Raw genomic sequence first — 18,720 nt, forward strand, 5'->3', positions numbered from 1 at the left:
TTCCGGGTATTTGCTGTTGGTGTTCACTGTTTTGAGCTTATGATGTTGTTGTCTCACTGTTTAGCAAGTCAACACTGTGGTTCTTTGATGGTATGAATGGGAACTATATATATATATATATATATATATATATATATATATATATATATATATAGTACACGGGTGCGCTGTCACACACACACACACACACACACACACACACACACACACACACACACACACACACACACACAGACACACACACACACACACACACACACACACACACACAGACACACACACACACACACACACACACACACACACACACACACACACACTTACAAACACATTTTTGATGAGGGTATGTACTTCCTCATACTAAAAAAAAAACACTTTCTTAGGCAATAGTTTCAAAGTTTATTAAATAATAAATATGTGCAGGAAAATAAAATGTAGTGTTTTCGCCTTAGTATTAGAATTCAGAAAAATATACTAGCAAAAGTATGTTTTCATTAAATCAGATGTTCAAAACTACCCTTTTGATGAATCATTTAACTGTTATTGACTAGTTATTTTTGGAAAAAGGGTAGAATCTGCTAGCAGAAACATTATACATCCAAAAACAGCAGGGAGAGCAGACAGTAAAATTGAATATAATAAATGAAAAAGATTTCCAGCAATAGAAAAATAGTACTTATTCTATTTGCACCTAAACATATTTTATTTATTTGTTGACCAGGTTAGTCCTACTAGGCTAGTAACCTCTTTTCAGGGGGGAGACCCAAGATAATATTTATACTACTAGGGGAAATTTAACCAGGGCATCAGGGAACTTCACTTACTCTGTTCAGTAGGTGCTGTGGGATCTTTAATATCCACCTCAGCTACCACCAACTCAAGCAGATGGGACCTGGGTTTAGCATTTCAGCCAAAGGACGGCACACACAGGAGTACTGCAATCCCTTTATACTGCACTATACTGTCAGCAATTGATCTACCTGGTGTGGGAAAATAACCCATAGTCTTCTTCACCAAAAGCAAGTATGCTACTTGCTGCTCCACTGACATTGACTGGCATATGCCAAGGTACTATGAGAATAAATACAAGTTTTTACTATTAAAATTATTTGTCGTTTATTGTATTTATTGTTTCTTTGTAGTCTAGTGCTTATATTAAAGTAAAGAAGCCAATTGCTTCAATCACCGAACCATGTAAGAAGGAACTGAAATCAAAAGATAACAGTAAAATCACACATTTTTTATTAAATACGAATAGGTAAGCGCTTTCACAATCCCTCTGGATGGCTTCTTCAGACCATATAAATTTTTTCAAACATCACATATAATTAAATATTCATGGTCAAGGGCAAACATCCAATAACCTTGAAAATAATTGAACTAATTAACTGACGATGAAATTCAACCTTGAAAAGACAAAACAAGAAGGCGCATATAAACATCTTTTCAATAATAACGAATATGTATGTGTAAAAAACACAAAAATATGGAAAATATAAAAGGTGTGTGAGAACTATCAATATATGCATCTATACTACACTATTAAATTGCATATATAAAAATTTTTGTAAAAAAGTGAATGTATAATTTAATCAAACCTATTTTCTAAGTTTTCTGTCTCTGAGGACTGGTTTAAGGGAAACATAGTCACTAAGTCCTGGTGACTTATGAGCTGTTAAATGTAAGATCTCCTCATGAAGACATAAGGCACAGAGCATAATCACTGAGCAAATGTGTGGCATGTTGTTAAAACTGATGTAAAAAAGTCCAAAATATAGAGGAACCAATAACACCAATGTCTATATACAGTATATAGAATAGAAAGCATCTCATATATATATATATATATAATATATATATATATATATATGTATGGGTCCAGGACTAATGCTCGAGCGGCCGTTTCACCAAATGTGAAACAGCCGGGCATACTTACGTGAAAGTGCTTTTCACCGAAGAAGCGTATGCCTGTTGCGGAGATCGCACTACAGTGGGGATAAGGGAAAATTCCCTTTTCCCCACTGTAGTGCAACCTCGAAGTGAGAATATAAAAGTAGGAGGTGGGGGGTGCAGGGGGGCTTGTGTGTTCAGGGATAGTGGATTCGGACTGTTGAATTTTCGTTCAACAGTCCTAGATCCATATATATATATATATATATATATATATATACATACATACATGCAAATATGTTATTTTAAAATTTCATTGGACAGTGTAGAAAATATTTTTTTTCTTTACTGCAAAGACTTATGATAGTTAAAGTAGTATTTTACCTCATAATGTCTGGAGAGATATGGATGCATAGCATTAACACAGCTATAAGAAAATAAAACATAAATTTCATCTTACCAGTTAAAAGTTCTCGATTTAAATTTGCTCTGTCAACAGATAGAATGTACTAAAAAAAAAAAACAATACAAAACATTGAAAATACAAGCTGTCAGCATACAATCCCAATGCAGGCAAAATAATGATGATGTACATTGAACTGGATAGTGAATCATAACAATATAACATCCTCAACAAACTTCTTTGAAAATGCCAAAAAGTACTTCTGCACATCTCAGAAATTAGTGAGATATCCCATGTGTGCATATTTAAATAAAAAATATAATTCAACTTCCTTAGACTGTGCACTATAGGCATACTCCAAAGAAAGTAAACACATCCCAGAAACTCCTTTGCCTGATGTATTTGTGCAAAAATGTATGCATGTATGAATATATGTATTCATTCATTTATTTATAAATAAGACAAGGATGCTAAAATTAAATCCACAAGACACCTTGATCACCTCAAGTAATCATGAGACTTTTCAGAGTAAAGTAGTAGCATAGAAACACCAACATTTAACAGAACACTAAAATAGTTGCATACCTAGCTGTAACTGGTTTATACGCATATGATGATTTTTAAAAACAGTATTAATCAATCAAGAACCTTCAGAACTAATGATTAAAAAGTTAGATGCAAAACCAATGATAACTTTATCAAATGGAGAGTAAGTTTAAAATAGCTTCAGAGCTAATATTGTCAGTGATCCGGGGAGGTTGGGGGGGGGGGGGTGGCTGGTTTTCCATCTGTGCTACCACTGAATATCCTTCTTCTAAGGGCAGCATTAAGCAAACACATCTGGGATCTTGTTTTACACAGTCTAAAACTAAAAAAATCTAAATTTCCTAAAGCCAACATATTGCAAAGTAGGTCTGTAAACAACAAGGACAATCAGTTTCATTTTGCTAGCATAGTTATAGTCATATGTATTTTATGATAACCGTCTTGCTGTGTTGCGAAATAAACAGGCATCCCAAGTGCCACATAGCAATATAAACTACCATGACAGAATTGCATTCAAAGTCCTGATTACTGATCATTTAGTGGCTTAGGAACCTGAAATAGCTGTCGGGGGGATGGAGGTGGATTTCCACTGCTGGCTTTCCATTCTGGGATTGTGGGATGAGGCCGCGATTTATCATTTGAGTGACACGTAGTGGGATAACATGGTATTGTACCCATGAAGCATGAGACTGTGAGTTCACATTGCCCATGTGCATTATCAAGTAGTCAAGAAAGCAAATAGAGGCACACTTCCTATGGCACAACAGTAGTGATGCTCTCACAGCTGTCATGAGGGAGGGAGGGGTGGTCAACTAGGGGAGGCATAGGCAATCCCATTGAGTCGGGAAGCTGGCCTTCTCCTTATCACCTCACTCTAGCCCCTGGGAGAATGGTTGTAGTGATGAAGCATCTCAAGCAGAATCTGTGTCAGGCAGAAGTAGTGATTCTCAAAGATCTGCAACATGGGAGGAATCCGCAGAGGCCACCCCACTGAACCTGGAACCTGGCCTTCTCCTTACCACCTCATTCTGGCCAAAAGGAGAATTGATTAATTGATGAGGCACCCCGAGGCAGAACCGAATGGGTCATAGCACTCTCTAGTTAGATACCTGTCTCTCACCTCGAAGTAGAATATTCTGGGCCAACTGGATAAAAATTGTAGCGCTATCAGGCAGGTCTACTGGGACATAAAACATATTTTAAAAAGTGCTGGTTGCTACACAGATATTCATTTATATGTGGTAACACCAAATTAGGACCTTCCAAAATATATCTGCAATCCACATGAATATGTTATCAGCATTTATTTGCAAGGTTGTTATCTAACCCCATGCCATACTGTAGTATGGATTTCAAACTGTTACATTTTTATTAACAAATAAACATCCATTATCGAAAACATTGGCAAGGTTACTGTCATCTGATGTGATTTTCCACATCACAAATGTGTTTCTTTATTTCAGCAACATCAACACTGTAGGTAATATTACATGCATTCTTATACTCAGATTCCATAGGTGACTGAACCTTTTATTTTACTGGGCTATTAGTGCCTTTCAATATTGGGAGATATCTGGTAGAGCTTCTGTCAAGTGCCCCTTTACAAATGTCACTAAAAGATCTGTTTTACATCCCCTCTTAAACATTTTGTCAGGTCTAAAGAGTGCTTGTTCGAAAACATAGCTTGATGAAATTAATCTCAACAGGCTGACTGCCTATTTTTTGATGACATTGGTTTTAATGTGACCTGGATGACCACTATGAGAACATAATTAGTTGTTTGTAAAGGACAGTATTCTGAAAGTATTGGAAGGAAAGATACTATTAACAGATCATCAGTAATAATACCATTCAAGGAAGTAATGGGGTTATAAGATTGTTACAAAAAGATAAAATGTACTAGTTGAGTAAAATATTGTAAGAAGCCATGCAAGTATGTTTAAACCATTTCCTCTCCAATCTAAATATAAATCATATATGTATCTTACATACAAAAACAATATTCTAATAGATGGACTTATAAATAAAATCATGTTCCCACTCTGCTGAGTCTAAGCCATTTGAGCCTCATGGTCATTCCCTTAAGCTGCTGAAAATGTTTACTCTCAAAAAGAAAACTATATTCGATAAAATCATGTCTAAAAGGGTACAATTCAGTTCTATCATTAAAAGTGGAAATTATGTCTAAAAGGGAACAATTCAGTGCTATCATTAAAAGTGGGCATATCAGAGTTGCAATATAAAAACTTCTTGACCATCTCAGTGCTTTCTCTTTGGGATTGGTGGTATATACAGATGTCTTGTTGAAAATCTCCATTATTTTACATTTTACATACATTTGTTAACAAGGTAAACCCAGTGAACAAACATTCTTTTTCAGGAACAACCTGGAACATTGTCTATTAAAGTGAATTGCTCAGATTCACACAGCAGGCAAATGAAGTTGGCAGGAATCATACCACATACTTTTGGTTGCAAGAAGCAACTCATTAACAATTCAGAGCCTTAATCGTCTATACCATCACCCAGACAATAACACATAACTAGATCCAAGAATCCTTGAAGGCAGAATTCATTTTACAATACTGTGGAGTTTTTCATCAACATGCATGGTAAGAGGCTGATACAGTAGGGCTGAATAGAAGATGTCTAACATCTTTTCATTTTATTGTAATAAGAGTATAGAGTCACTTATTACAAGTGAATATTTTCATTTAGGCCATCAGCTATGGCAGATGGAACTAATAGGTCTAAAAGACACATTAAAGTGGAAAAAATGCATCTTAAGAAAAGGATAATAGAAGTCTCATACATTGTCTTCTTTAGTAAACATTCTTCTATACAAACACAAGGTTAAGGTGTTTGCCTTACAAACACAAGGTGCAGGGTTTGAGTCTCACAAGGGATAATTGGCTAGGCTTACAATGGCTCACAAGGGCGGTTAGCCTAGTACTAACCTAACCTATGAATATATCATTAGCACCTTTCAATCAGAAAAATTTAGCTATAACATTAAGAATCAAATTGCATAGCACTTAACTGGCCAGAAGGAGAGAGCTAGAATAGTTGCAGCAAATGATTGCTTTGCAGTCTTAAAAATGGAAGTGCCACCAAATTGCAAGAATTCCCTGTCTCAACATTAGTTTTTTTCCTCCGGCTTCTCTGGATTCTTCCTATCTGCAAAATGCACTGCTGCATTGATCTGATGTTTTGGCTACATGCGAATAATAACAATAATAACAGCATCAACAAAGAGGGTTATGATTGGGTCTCTGATTGTAACCATGTTATTAAGTGTTCAAGATCCGGATGACAAGAAATTTACCTCAAGAGCAAAGCTTGAGAAGTGAAGCCTGGTATCCTTGTCAAGAACACATAATATTGGTTATGATTGACAAGACACAATCATAACTCCTTGAAATGCATGGAGACTTATCTACTCCATGCACTTACTACCTGTTACAAAAAAAAAAAGTGTTTTACCAGTTTTAAAACCCGGTAAAGCACTAAGTGAGTGCTGTTGTATAGGCATCGAGTAAGAAATAAAATCAGGGACAGTTTCTAAATACTGCCCTAATTTAAATGTTGCTTATGTCGCCATAGGAGGAAAGATTGTCAAGGACCATTAACAGTGAAGGAATATTCCTTTTCTTATACCAGACTGTAACAGAGTTAGTGGGTGTATAACATTTGTTACATACCTTGAAATTGCTGTTACAGTTGGATCTCACACTACAGAAGGGCATAACAGGTTTATATTTTTTCCAATTTTAGAGAGTACTCATGGCACTCCATGCACTACAAATTGCTCCTGTATTTGTAGTCTTGACTTTTTTTGTCTGGTTGTCCAATATTAAGAAGACTACTAACAAGGTCCTGCATCATATTCCCAATTTACTTTTATTTATTTATTTTAAACTTGTTAACCAGGGTAGAGCAACTGATCTCATGGGACCTATTCCAGTCTCAACCTGGGAGTAAACACAATAGATATGTGACATTATATACAAAGTGAAAGAAAAAATTGCAGTATATGCATGTTTTGATTTACAAAGTGAATATGAGTTAGCTTTAAAGTATAAAGACAATAGATACATGACATTATATGCAGACTGACAAAGTATAATACACACATGTATTATGTTCAGAGTGACTATCAGAGTTGATATGCTGAAAAAAATCACAACGAAAAGTAAAGTTAGGTTAAGCTATGTAGAGGGAAGTAAGGTAGGAAGGGGTTATATAAACACAGTTTCACTTCATAATCTCGAATTACTGAAATCACGAATTTCAGTAACCCGAGACTATAAAGTCAAACCATTCACAAAACCTAAGCCCACAATCCCCGAATCACACAATCACGAACATACATACACCATATACTACACACACCATTCCACCCACAGCACACAAACCACACAACCCTACACTACAGATAAGCAGGGGGGCAAGCCCCCCTACTTATATATACCAACTCCGAGGTCACACATAACATAAAAAAAAAACTCACACCATGCCATCCTCCACTTGCCCACACACGAATACACATCACACACACACAAACAAACACCAACAAATCCAGCACTCACACTCACACTTACACCTCTCTGCCCTTACCCACACATACAATATACAAAAACACACAAAAACTCACTCAAGTGCAATCTCAGGCACCATAACACTACACGCGACGCACAGGAAATGCATAAGTGTGGATTCGAGATATTCAAATTCGCTCTTATGAACTTTCGGCATTCTGGTTTTAGTCTTCATGGTCTCGGGTTACTGAAAGTCTAGATTTCAGTAACTCAAGATTCTGAAGTGTAACCATGAACACACACTATTTCATTCATTTTAAGTAATTCTCAGATTTTAGATGACCATCTCTAATTATAGTTTATCATTTATATCTTGCAATTGCTGAACAATGTCCACTAGACATAATAGTTTCTTTATAAGTAGCAAAAGAACATTGGTCAGTCAGGTGACCACTTTTTGTCATATATGGGGCATATAGTTTACATGCTGTTGAGATAGTAACTATATGTCATATTGTAAATGCTTTTCTAGATATCCCACTAGGGCTGAAAACTTAATGGGAGTTAAACCGCATTTCAGTATATCTGTGCTGTTTTCTCACCTTCCTGATAAACTCAAATATCTCACATAATGTTATAATGGACAAATGTACCTAGAAATGTGAAGAAGTATACTTGTTGTCAAGAATTTATATGTTTGAAGGTAAAGACGTACAACCTTCAAAGGAAAGATGGACATCTGCAGCAACTATGAGTCCTCTCACTTCACAGAAATTTAGCAGGACACCTGACCCTTCAAATCCCCCCCAAAAAAATGTGTTTATTCCTCACTGTGAAAGGAGTAGCCAGGAAGGCTAAAGAAGGATAGTATCCCACATTTCTGCATGTCACTGAGGAAGAAGTCTTAGATACATTTATGTGTTTTAATTATCTTGCAGAGAAGAAATTCAAAACAGCAGCAATGAGGGAGAAAATCAGGAATTAATATGACCATTTTTTTTACAGGGACACTAAGTCCAAAACCAGATGTAGATGCTTATGTTTAGCCAAAGGATATGAATTTAGTGGGCTGCATAATTTATTAAGAACAGTCAAAATACTTTGTGGTATAATAAATGATGAAAAAGGGTCTGACTTTTAAGACATGTATCTAACCTTATTAAAAATTGTGAATCTTGTACAGATCCAAGTAAAACTGCTAGTACACATTTAAAAGAATTAAATGAAAAAAGAGATGTCTGTAACATAAATGTAAGTCAGATAAAAAATAAATAAAAAATAATATGACTATGAAAAAAAGGCAAAGTACTGTAATGGTAATAGATGCCAGAAAAAAGATCATGCAGTGGAAATTCAAGCCTCACAAATTAAGTGTGGATGTAAGCCTGAAAGAAACAGCTATCCTGTTTTTAAATACATCTTATAAAATTTGTACCAACAAAGATTAGTTCTCTAAAATGTCAAAAGTAAATAAAATTACACATTTCTGAACAGAGTAATAAAAACTAGTAGTGCTAATAAATATTACTTAATGAAAAAGATTTCATACAATGAAGCCTGGAAAAGTATCAGAGGTGAGGAAACAGGGGTTCAAGATAAGCTATTGGTAACAAATGCTGATTAATAATATATTCATTTTAAACTATACTCAAGTGCAAAATGTAATGTTGCTCTAAATATACTTAGGCTTAGAAGGCATTAAAGAGTAATGTTCCCATTGCTAACAATTTTTGACCAGAGGCTAGAGATATTGGATTAAACATTATAGTAATTAGGCCATAAAAACTAATATTGTATCAGTCAAAGTGGATTATCCTAATATTTATTGTAGTTTAGGCTGTGAGAATTTATGAATAGTAAAATAAATGTGCAGTCTAAAACCAAAAAGTGCATGGGTACAGAAGCTGTCACGCAGACATTCTGTGCTCTGGAGGCCCATAGTAAAAATGTATATCGGCTATGACTATGGGGATTTATTTAGAAGCTTAGGAAATTTACCAATAGGATGTCGTAAAAATAAAACCTGATGCTATGTCATTGATATATAGTTCAAGCAAAGCACCACTGGTTTTCAGGAGAAGAATGGAGTAAGAATTGAAATGAGTGGAAAATGTAGGTACCATTAAGAAGTAATTACAGGAAACATAATTGGTGAATTGTATGGTTACAATCCTGCAGCTTGGCAATATTTCATAGGTTCATAGGTTCATACTAGTCTATCTGCCCTAGGGCATTTATAAGCCTAGCCAGAGTGTGTTTGGCTTTCGCCACCCGTTTTAAATTAATTTTGCTATGCCCTTTTTCGAGGTTAGTATACTGTGCCTCTGTCTAACAGTGACACAGAAGTGATACCCAGGGTAAACCTACGATCTCCCATCCACTCATCAAATTCCTCTTGAAGAGAGTCAATGAGGGACTCTGCCTAACCTGGACTGGGATTTTATTCCAGAGTGAAGGGAGCCTCTGGGTTATGAATCTGTCCCTCCAGCGTGTCCTATTTATTTCAGTGCTGAGGTTCAAGTCTCTCGAGTGCGTAGCTCGATGGGATTTGGATTTTCTGAGGTGCAGCATGTCCATTAATTCCGGGTTGGACATGGCTTTATACGTCAGGCACAGATCGCCTCTGAGCAGGCGGTATGCCACTGAGTAGAGCTGGAGTTTCTTTAACCGGGCAGCATATGGCATCTGTTTGAGCTCTATGATCCTCTTGGTGAGGTACGTTTGGGGTCTTTCCAGTTGCTGCAGGTGTCTGGTAAGGTACATCCCAAAAGGGGCATTGTACTCAATTATGGGCCTGATGGGGGATGAGTAAAGAGGCACAATGACCTCCCCTGATCTAGATGTGGATCCCTTCATGATTAGGTGGGCTATATAAAATGTTTTTCTAACCACTTTGGCCACGTGGTTGTCAAATGAGAGATTGCTATCAACTTGGGTCCCCAGGTCCCTAATTACTTCTTCTGTACTTAATGGATTACCACCTATGTGGTAATTTGTGGGCACTTTGTTTTTCCCAAAGGGGATGACTATACACTTTTTGGCGTTTAGCTTGAGGCCATGGATCTGGCACCAGTTGTCTGTTTCTATGAGGCCCTTTTGGAGGATGCTTGTGTCAGCTGGAGAGTCGATTATGGCACCCAGTTTGCAGTCATCTGCGAACTTAGTCAGCCACAGTCCTTCCGTGTTGGCCTGTACCTCCGAGAAATATATACCGAACAAGAGAGGTCCCAGGACTGAGCCTTGGGGGACGCCACTTGTAACTGGTTTGGAGTCTGACATGGCTCCAGCAATTCTAACCATGTGGGTTCTGTCCTTGAGCCAGTTTGCAACCCATCTAGTGACATAGGGGTTTATATTTAAGCTGGTGAGCTTATCTATAATGCCCGAGTGGGGTATTGTATCGAAGGCTTTTGCGAGGTCCAGGTAGGCTGTGTGGACCACCTTCCCTCGTCAATGGCCTTGGTGACTGTTTCAAAGAAATCAACCAGGTTTAAGAGGCAGGATCTGCCCTTAACAAAGCCGAACTGGGTAGGATCCAGTGTCTGTAGGTCCCCAATATCTTTATTTATGAGGTCCATGATGATCCTTTCCATAGCTTTGCAGACCAAGCTAGTCAGGCTTATGGGGAGATAGTTTCCAGGATCCGTTGAGGCACCACCTTTGTGGAGAGGGACCACTGTTGCTGTACGCCACTCTTTGGGTACATATCCTGTAGTAAGGCTGAGATTGAACAGTAGTTTTATGTTTGGGTTTAGCTCTTCTTGGAGTTCATGTAAGACGCAGCCCGGGACACCGTCTGGTCCCATTGATGCTGTGTTTTTTGCTTTGGAGAGGGCAGCTCTTACCTGAGCATCTGAGATGTCAGGGGGGCAGCACTCTGCTGGGATAAATATTTGCCCTTTTGGTGGGGAGGGGAGAAGTTTGCGCTGAACCTGTCAGCTAGGATGTTGGCAATGTCTGTGGGTTCGGTGTATTTTTTGTCATTTTGGACTAATTCTGAGCATATCTGGGAATTCCCACCCAGGTTCCTAACATAACTAAAGAAAGCCTTGTGATTATCCTTAGTGTCCTGTGCAATTTTTCTCTCGAAGCTGGCCTTAGACGATTTTTATGAGTGCCCATAGTTTTTTGCTAATACTGATCAGAGATGCCTTCCCTTTTTGGGATTTTGCTCTATCATGTAATAGCTTCCTCCTTCTATTGTATAGTTTGTTTATGGCTAGGGTCCACCAGACAGGATGTCTGCCTTTGGAGGATTGGGTCTTGGTTTTATTTGGGATTGCATGATCCATGCATTCCTGAAGGTGTTCATAGAATGCGTTTATAAAGGATTCTGCGGTCTGGGCCATATTTTTCACAGGCCCGGGGGCTTTGAAGGATTCCACCTCAGTTTTGAGGAGTGTGAAATTTACTTTAGAGACTTTTTCACTGTGGTTTTCAGGACAGGGGGTGGAGTCGGGATGTGAATATCCAGTGAGATTAGTTTATGGTCTGATCTTACCAGTGAGGGATACACTTCTGGTCTGAAGCATAGAGTCCCCATGTTGGTGATGATCAGGTCCAGTATGTTTTCCCCTCTTGTGGGAGTAGTAACAAGTTGTTCCATAGCATTTGAGTTTATAAATTCTAGGAACCTTTGGGCTAGGGTGTTGGAGCTAGAGTAATGCTCCCAGTCTATGTTTGGGTAGTTGAAGTCGCCCAATATAATGATGTTTGGAGAGACCTTCATATTTTCCAGTGTTCTCAGGAAGGCCGAGTGGGGTTCCTGGGTTTGGGAGGGTGGTCTGTAGCAGGCTATAAACTGGAAGGCAGTTTTACCCACTGTTAGTTGCACATGGATAGTCTCTGATGCTTTGTGCTGTGCCACCAACCTGGAGGTGTGGGTATCTTTGACGAATATTGATACTCCCCCTCCTTTTGTAGTACGGTCCAAGTTTTGGGGCCGAAAAGTATGGTATGAGGTATAACCTGGTAGTGCAGGGGTGCTCTCGGGAGCCTTGAACCAGGTTTCTGTTACTGCACAGATATCGATGTTCTCCATGCTAAGGAGAGTTTTGAGTGCGTGCATCTTGAGGTTTAGACTTCTGGCATTGAGTAGCATTACTCTTAGTTTCTTATCCCTTGTGATACCTATGGAGGTGGGTTTGTCTTTTGAGCCTTGCCTAAAAAAGGCACTATGGGGGTAGCAAGAGCCTTTGCCAATATCCAAAAGCCCAAGGGTGACAGGTGCAAGCCGTCCCTAGCGAAGCATTGTGGCTTGTCGAGCATGTCATCCCAGGCTGACAGGCATTGGATCCCCTTTGAATGACACCAATACTTAAGCCAATTGTTGAAATTGATCATCTTGTCTTCATATTGTGGCATCATTCTTGGTGAGGGTAAGATGCTACTCAAGGTCAGGGTCATACCGGCCTGGGCTACATGCTCAGAGAGCTCCTCTATGTCTCTTTTCATGTAGTCCAGGGAGGTACGTCTCAGGTCATTCACACCAGCATGGACAATGACTGAGTCATATTTGTACTTGCCTTAGAGTGACCTGAGTGCTTATGTTATGTGGCGGATCCTAGCGCCCGACAGGCAGCTCACCGTGACCTTCTCCTTGTTCAGCCTGGTGAGCGGGACGTCAGTGTGCCTGACGATAGAGTCACCTATTACAAGTGTATCAGGTGTGCTGTTTAGCCTTAAGGGCTGTGACTGTTCAGCACACTGGCTTTGTGAGCTATGTGTTGCACGAGTTTTGTTTTGGGATAGCAGTTGCTTGGGTGTCTGCTTTGGAGGTCTCTGCTGCTTAGGCAGATTTTTATTTAGAGCCTCCGAGTATGTTTTTGTGTGTTTATGTGTTTGGTTTGCTGTCGTGGTAGATCTATGTGAGATTGGAATTGTAGTGAGTGTGGTTTCCTTCTCCTGACTGGTTTCGCCAGTACTGAGTTGAGAGAGCTTAGCCTCCAGTATGGCTATATGGTTGCATCTCTCACATGTGTTGTAATTTGTTGGGAGGAGGAGAGGGCTGTCTGTGTACATGAGGCAGTTGTAACATTGCTTCAAGATTCCAAGATTCACCAGCTGGACCGGAGAGGAGATTGACAACTGACCTTTGGACATGCTAGAATAGTATTGGGAATTCCTTTATAATTGAAAAAAAGGGCCAATGGGGAACGAGGTACTCAAGGGGAGTTTGTGGGGGTGTAGTGCTTTTAATATTTTAGTGCTGACTTATATAATTGCTTTAGTGAGCAAGTGCCAGGTAACTTAAATGCAATGTGTTTCAGGTAACTTAAATGCAAAAATGACAAACAGTAACTTTCTTTCAAGTGAAACAAGGAAATAAGTACAGTAAGCAATGCAGATATCACTAGGGATCCACAGAAGTGCTGAAAAGCCGCGTTTTAGGTGGAATTAGTGTTTCAGGGAAATAACAAGCAAACAAACAAGCAGCATACAAATAAAGCTAGATTCAGCAGGCCTGGATCTAGTCTATGCTACAGCAAACAAGGTGTACCAATTTCAGTAAGAAACAGTTCAAATATGCAGGCACTATAAGCCTTTAACCAGAAATTCCCAGCTCAGAAGGGCAGAGTCCAGCCTCTCCTCCCACAAGAGTGCAGACCACGAACCTTCTTAATGTAAAATAACTGGCCTGAAGCCCAAGTGCTTAAACCAGAACTAATACACTTTTAGAATAACAGACATTGAGCCCTCAATCAGCAGTTCACAACTTAGAAGGATGTAAGCTATCTGTCCTGCCACCACAGTGCAGGCCACAAACCTTCCTAATGTAAAACAACTGGTCTGAAGCCCAACTGCTTAATCCAAAAAACTTAGAATGATAGCTACATTGCATTTTAGTTGTTACAAACTGTATGACTAAAGTTGTTAAATCAGAACATTATCCATTGCTTATATCTGAATGTGTCCCCAGTAAACTTTGCAAAATAATTTGCCTTGATCCTCAGCTGCAGAATGCACTTATTTGATCACATACACAATTTTAATTCCATGTAATGCACTTTACTGCATATGAGTCTGAACTGGAAAGGGAGAACATTATTCCAAGGACAAAAAACTCTATATTCAAGAGAATTACATAAAATGTTTTACTCCTGATAAAAAAAACTTAAAAAAATGTATATTCTATATTATTACTACAGTCTCAATACTGAAGAAGTCAACACCCCAATGGAAGCCGGGTACAATGTAAAATGTCAGTCTGTAACAGTGAAAGCCTATGACAATCTGTATTTCGTACATATGTAAAAAGGCTAAAGCTTAGCACCTTTACTATGTCATTATAAAACACGCAGGTAGCAACAATAGGTTACTAAGCTATAAAATACACCCAAGAATGTTTTTGTACCCTTAGGTAGTTAGTGTAGTTTTACATTGAATATAACCATACCAGTTAGCTGCTTCAGATAATGACATATTGAACACATGCTACAAATGGAAAAATATTGCTTCTCTGAAAAAAAAAAAAAAAAAAAAAAAAATATATATATATATATATATATATATATATATATATATATATGTGTGTGTGTGTGTGTGTGTGTGTGTACTTCTGATGTAATCAGATGATGCAATATTCCCCCATGTTCATGAGAACTAGATCAAGGATTCTGGTTGGTATATAGACAGGTTGGCCACGGCATTCATGTTAACAAAGTCCAGGAATCTTTGGGCCTGCAAGTTAAAGATCATGTATGATTCCCAGCTTACACTGGTGTAGTTGAAGGGACCCATGATCATGGTGTTGGGTTGAATGGAGAGTGTATTGCTTTATCCTAATCTTTTTTTCCTTAATTCTATATATATTACTGTGCCTTGAATTTGTTGCTTGCATTGTGTTTTTTGTGGATTGAAAACATTACTTGGCTACATTTTTTAAACAACAAAAAGTTCTCTCTGTACCAGAAAAGTGAGCAACATTTCCACATAAATCATTCTAAAGCATTTTGTTGTAAGTACATTCATTTTTTTTCCCATTATTTATTTATTTTATTTTATTTTTATTTTTTGCTTTAACTAAACAGTTTGCAGACTTGAAATACGGTGGCCTACAAGCTTTAATGCATGATTTCTTTGGTGGCTTCATTTATGCTAGTGATATGAAATTTCCTGGGTCACAAAGGGGGAACCTAAAGCTATCAAGGATGTGATATGGGACTTTGCTTATGGTGAGATGTATGTGAAGAAGCTCAAGTGTTTTGTACTGTTTGACCAGCTTTTAGGTATGTTTGTTTCTTTATGTAAACAGAGGCAGCTGCACCTTTTTTCCCCTTTCTGTGCAGTAGCTTATCTAAATGTGTGGATGTCACTGTAGCCCTGCATTGCTGGGGTGCTCGCTATGGCTTTAAACCATGTCTCAATAATTATACAGACAGCTACATTCCCTGGAGTGAGGAGTGCTTGCAGGGAGTGGGATTTCTTGTTTAGACTCCTGGTATTGAGCAGTATCACTTTATTTTATACTGGGTTGGTTTAGCTATGTTAGATAGTGTATCAGGCCTGCAATACCTAAAAAGGCACTATGAGGGTGTATAAGATTTTAGCTAATAGTTGAAAGCCTAGCAGAGACAGTGCAGTCCATCCCAGGTGAAGTTGCGTGGTCTGTCTACTATATCCTTCCAGGCTGACAAATACTGTACCCCCTATGAATGACACTAATAACTAAGCCAGTTATTAAAGATAATTATCTTTAATTCATATTGTGGCATTAGCCTTGGTGAAAGTAGAATGTTGCTCAGTGCTAGGCTCATACCAGCCTGGAAAAATAGTCAAGTCTAAGAGCTCCAAGGAGGTATGTCTCATTATTTTTTTTTCTACATGAATTATGACTGAGTCATACTGGTACTTATTAACCTGAGTGTGTGCATGATCTGGCAGATCCTAGCTCAGATAAGCAACTAACTGTAACCCTCTTGTTGCTCAGCTTGGTGAGTGGGACATTGGTGTGCCTCTCAATGGTGTCTTTCATTACCAGAATGTTGGATTGTGTGGTGGTCTGACTTATGGGTTAGACGTTGATAAACTGTAAATTGAGGCTGAATGTATCATGGTGGGTATTGCCTTTGTACTGTGATTTGGAGGATGCTGAGGGTACTTCTTGTAATTACAACATCCTGGGGGCCCTTGACATTTTTGTTTGGGTAGAATATTTTTAAGAGCCACAACATATGTGGGTCTATGTGTTTGGCCAGCAGTGTGTGCAGTAGGTACTGTGTTGTGTGTTTCTCACAACCTGATTAGCATTTGCAGTAATTGTATATGAGAGCTTTGCCTCCAGAGACAGTGTGTAAGTGAATCTCTCACATACAGTATCAGGTTGTTTGAGAATGTGGTTGTTGTCAGAAAACTTGAGACAATTTCTATATTGTCTTGGTATGCCCATTTCTACCAAGCTTGCTACAGAAACAGCAGGAATGTGCAGAAACATGGTTTCAGGCATTTATAAAGTGGGCAAAAAAGATAAGTAGTACTAAAAGATTCTATACTCGCCTTTGTGTAACCATTGTAAGAGAGCACAAATTTGTTTAGGCACTAGTTGAGTAAGAAGTACAATCTCAGTATAATCTCATGAAGCAAAGCCCCTCTTCACACAAACCTGGTACTCGTCATACAAGTACATACTCAGGAATTCTTAGGTTTTCCAGGGAAATTGAGATTCTAATCATCTGTGTCTATAAAGAGCACTGCTAAAAACCACCGTGTGATAAGCAGCATCGCCCACGTGTCACAACTTTACAGGCAGAGAAACTGACAAAGCAGACAAAATGGTCCCTTGGCCAACTGCAAAAACACACTTGAAGCATTCATCTGTGCATCCCAAGATCTGAACAGGTCAGGATATCCTCTACTGCTGCTGGAGTGCAGACTTAACCTTTCTTCATGCAAAATCACACAAGAGTAAGCCCAAAGTACAGAATCTGCACAACAAATAACAAGTTAACCAGCAAAAACTTCCTTAAAGAAGATGGCTACAGTGCAGAAACCCAGCAGAGAAGAACAGTGAAATACAATGATAAAGTGTGGAAATACAATAAATAATTCAGCCATAAAAGAGGAGCACACTTAAATATCCAATAAAAAGCAATTTGGCTCCCTCCATATTGTTATAATTAGATAGTTTTCCCCCAGTATCTTCTTTCTTACAGCTAAAATAATACACTGAACACAGCAATTTCACTCTGCTCTCCCTCATATAGCCCTGAAAATTATACCCTGCAGCTATAAAATTAACCTGCAAGTGTATAAAATACAGCTTAAACATAGTCTATAAATTGGTGCAAAGAACAAATTAAAAATACAGCCAAACATACAACCATACATACCAAAAGCCTAAGGAAATACTTGGAGTCACTACTCCCACTAGTAGATCTACCACATTTTCATTCTCTGTCATGTCTAACAATGACAACACTATCTCCCCAGATCAACACACCAAATTTCTAGGGGTTATCATAGACAATAATCTTAAATTTGACCTACAGGTCAACAAAACCATACAGACCATCAATAAAAAGCTTGGGTCACTGTATAGAAATAAAACATTTTTAACCCCACTAGCTAGGACTGCAATCACCCGGTCACACCTACTCTTTACTCTTTTATATGCCTTGCCTGTACTGTCAAACCTCAACAAATTTGAACTAGGTAAGCTGTGCCATAGCTACAACCATATTGCCAGATTCGTCACTGGTTCCACCTATAGAACCCACCACTGCCAGAACCTGAAACAAATAGAATGTCTAGAACTGCCCAGCTTAATTCAATTCAGTCAGCTCTTAATAGCGCATAAAATTCTGTACCACCCTGAGGATACCCCCTCACTTATAAATATTATTAAGCCATATAGCAACCTGAGATCCTTACGGTCAGCCAACAAACTACTGGTCCAAACCCACAAAGCTAATAACTCTGCTGGTGAATCCCTGTTTGTCAACTTTGTTGGCAAAACCTGGAATTCGTTGCCAAACTATATAACCCTACAATCCTCCAAAAGTCTCTTCAAAAAAAACCTCAAACAGTATCTCAAAATGAACTGGCTTTGCCCATGTACTAACCCTGATTAAGTTATAAGCTGAAAGAATAATCTGTAAATATCATAACATGCAACTACATCACCAAGCTCTATCTCCAATCTGACGTCTCTTGCTTTTAACTGTGCCTGTCCATGAGAATTGTGAGTCCCTACTAGGGAACACTACTAAACCATTGTACATAATCACTTTGTTTTATATTTTCTAATGTTATCTAACTTCTTGTGTAATCTATGTAAGTTTGTCTATTTGGTGGTTTTCTCCCTGGGCCTCCACTGAAAATGGACATGTATCCAATCGGACTATC

At 38.4% G+C, this 18,720-nt stretch overlaps 1 protein-coding gene across 1 annotated transcript in view; it reads right to left on the reverse strand.

Annotated features, from left to right (window-relative positions):
* KMO (kynurenine 3-monooxygenase) overlaps positions 1-18,720 on the reverse strand; it is a 616,236-nt gene that overhangs the window by 380,857 nt on the left and 216,659 nt on the right. Inside the window, exon 5 of the mRNA XM_044058035.1 lies at positions 2,351-2,399. Coding sequence (XP_043913970.1) covers positions 2,351-2,399 — 49 coding nt within the window. The remainder of the gene's footprint in view (positions 1-2,350; positions 2,400-18,720) is intronic.

This window comes from Protopterus annectens, chromosome 1.part2, assembly GCF_019279795.1.
Source record: "Protopterus annectens isolate FY-2018-M chromosome 1.part2, PAN1.0, whole genome shotgun sequence".
In the NCBI taxonomy this organism is placed as follows: Eukaryota; Metazoa; Chordata; order Ceratodontiformes; family Protopteridae; genus Protopterus; species Protopterus annectens.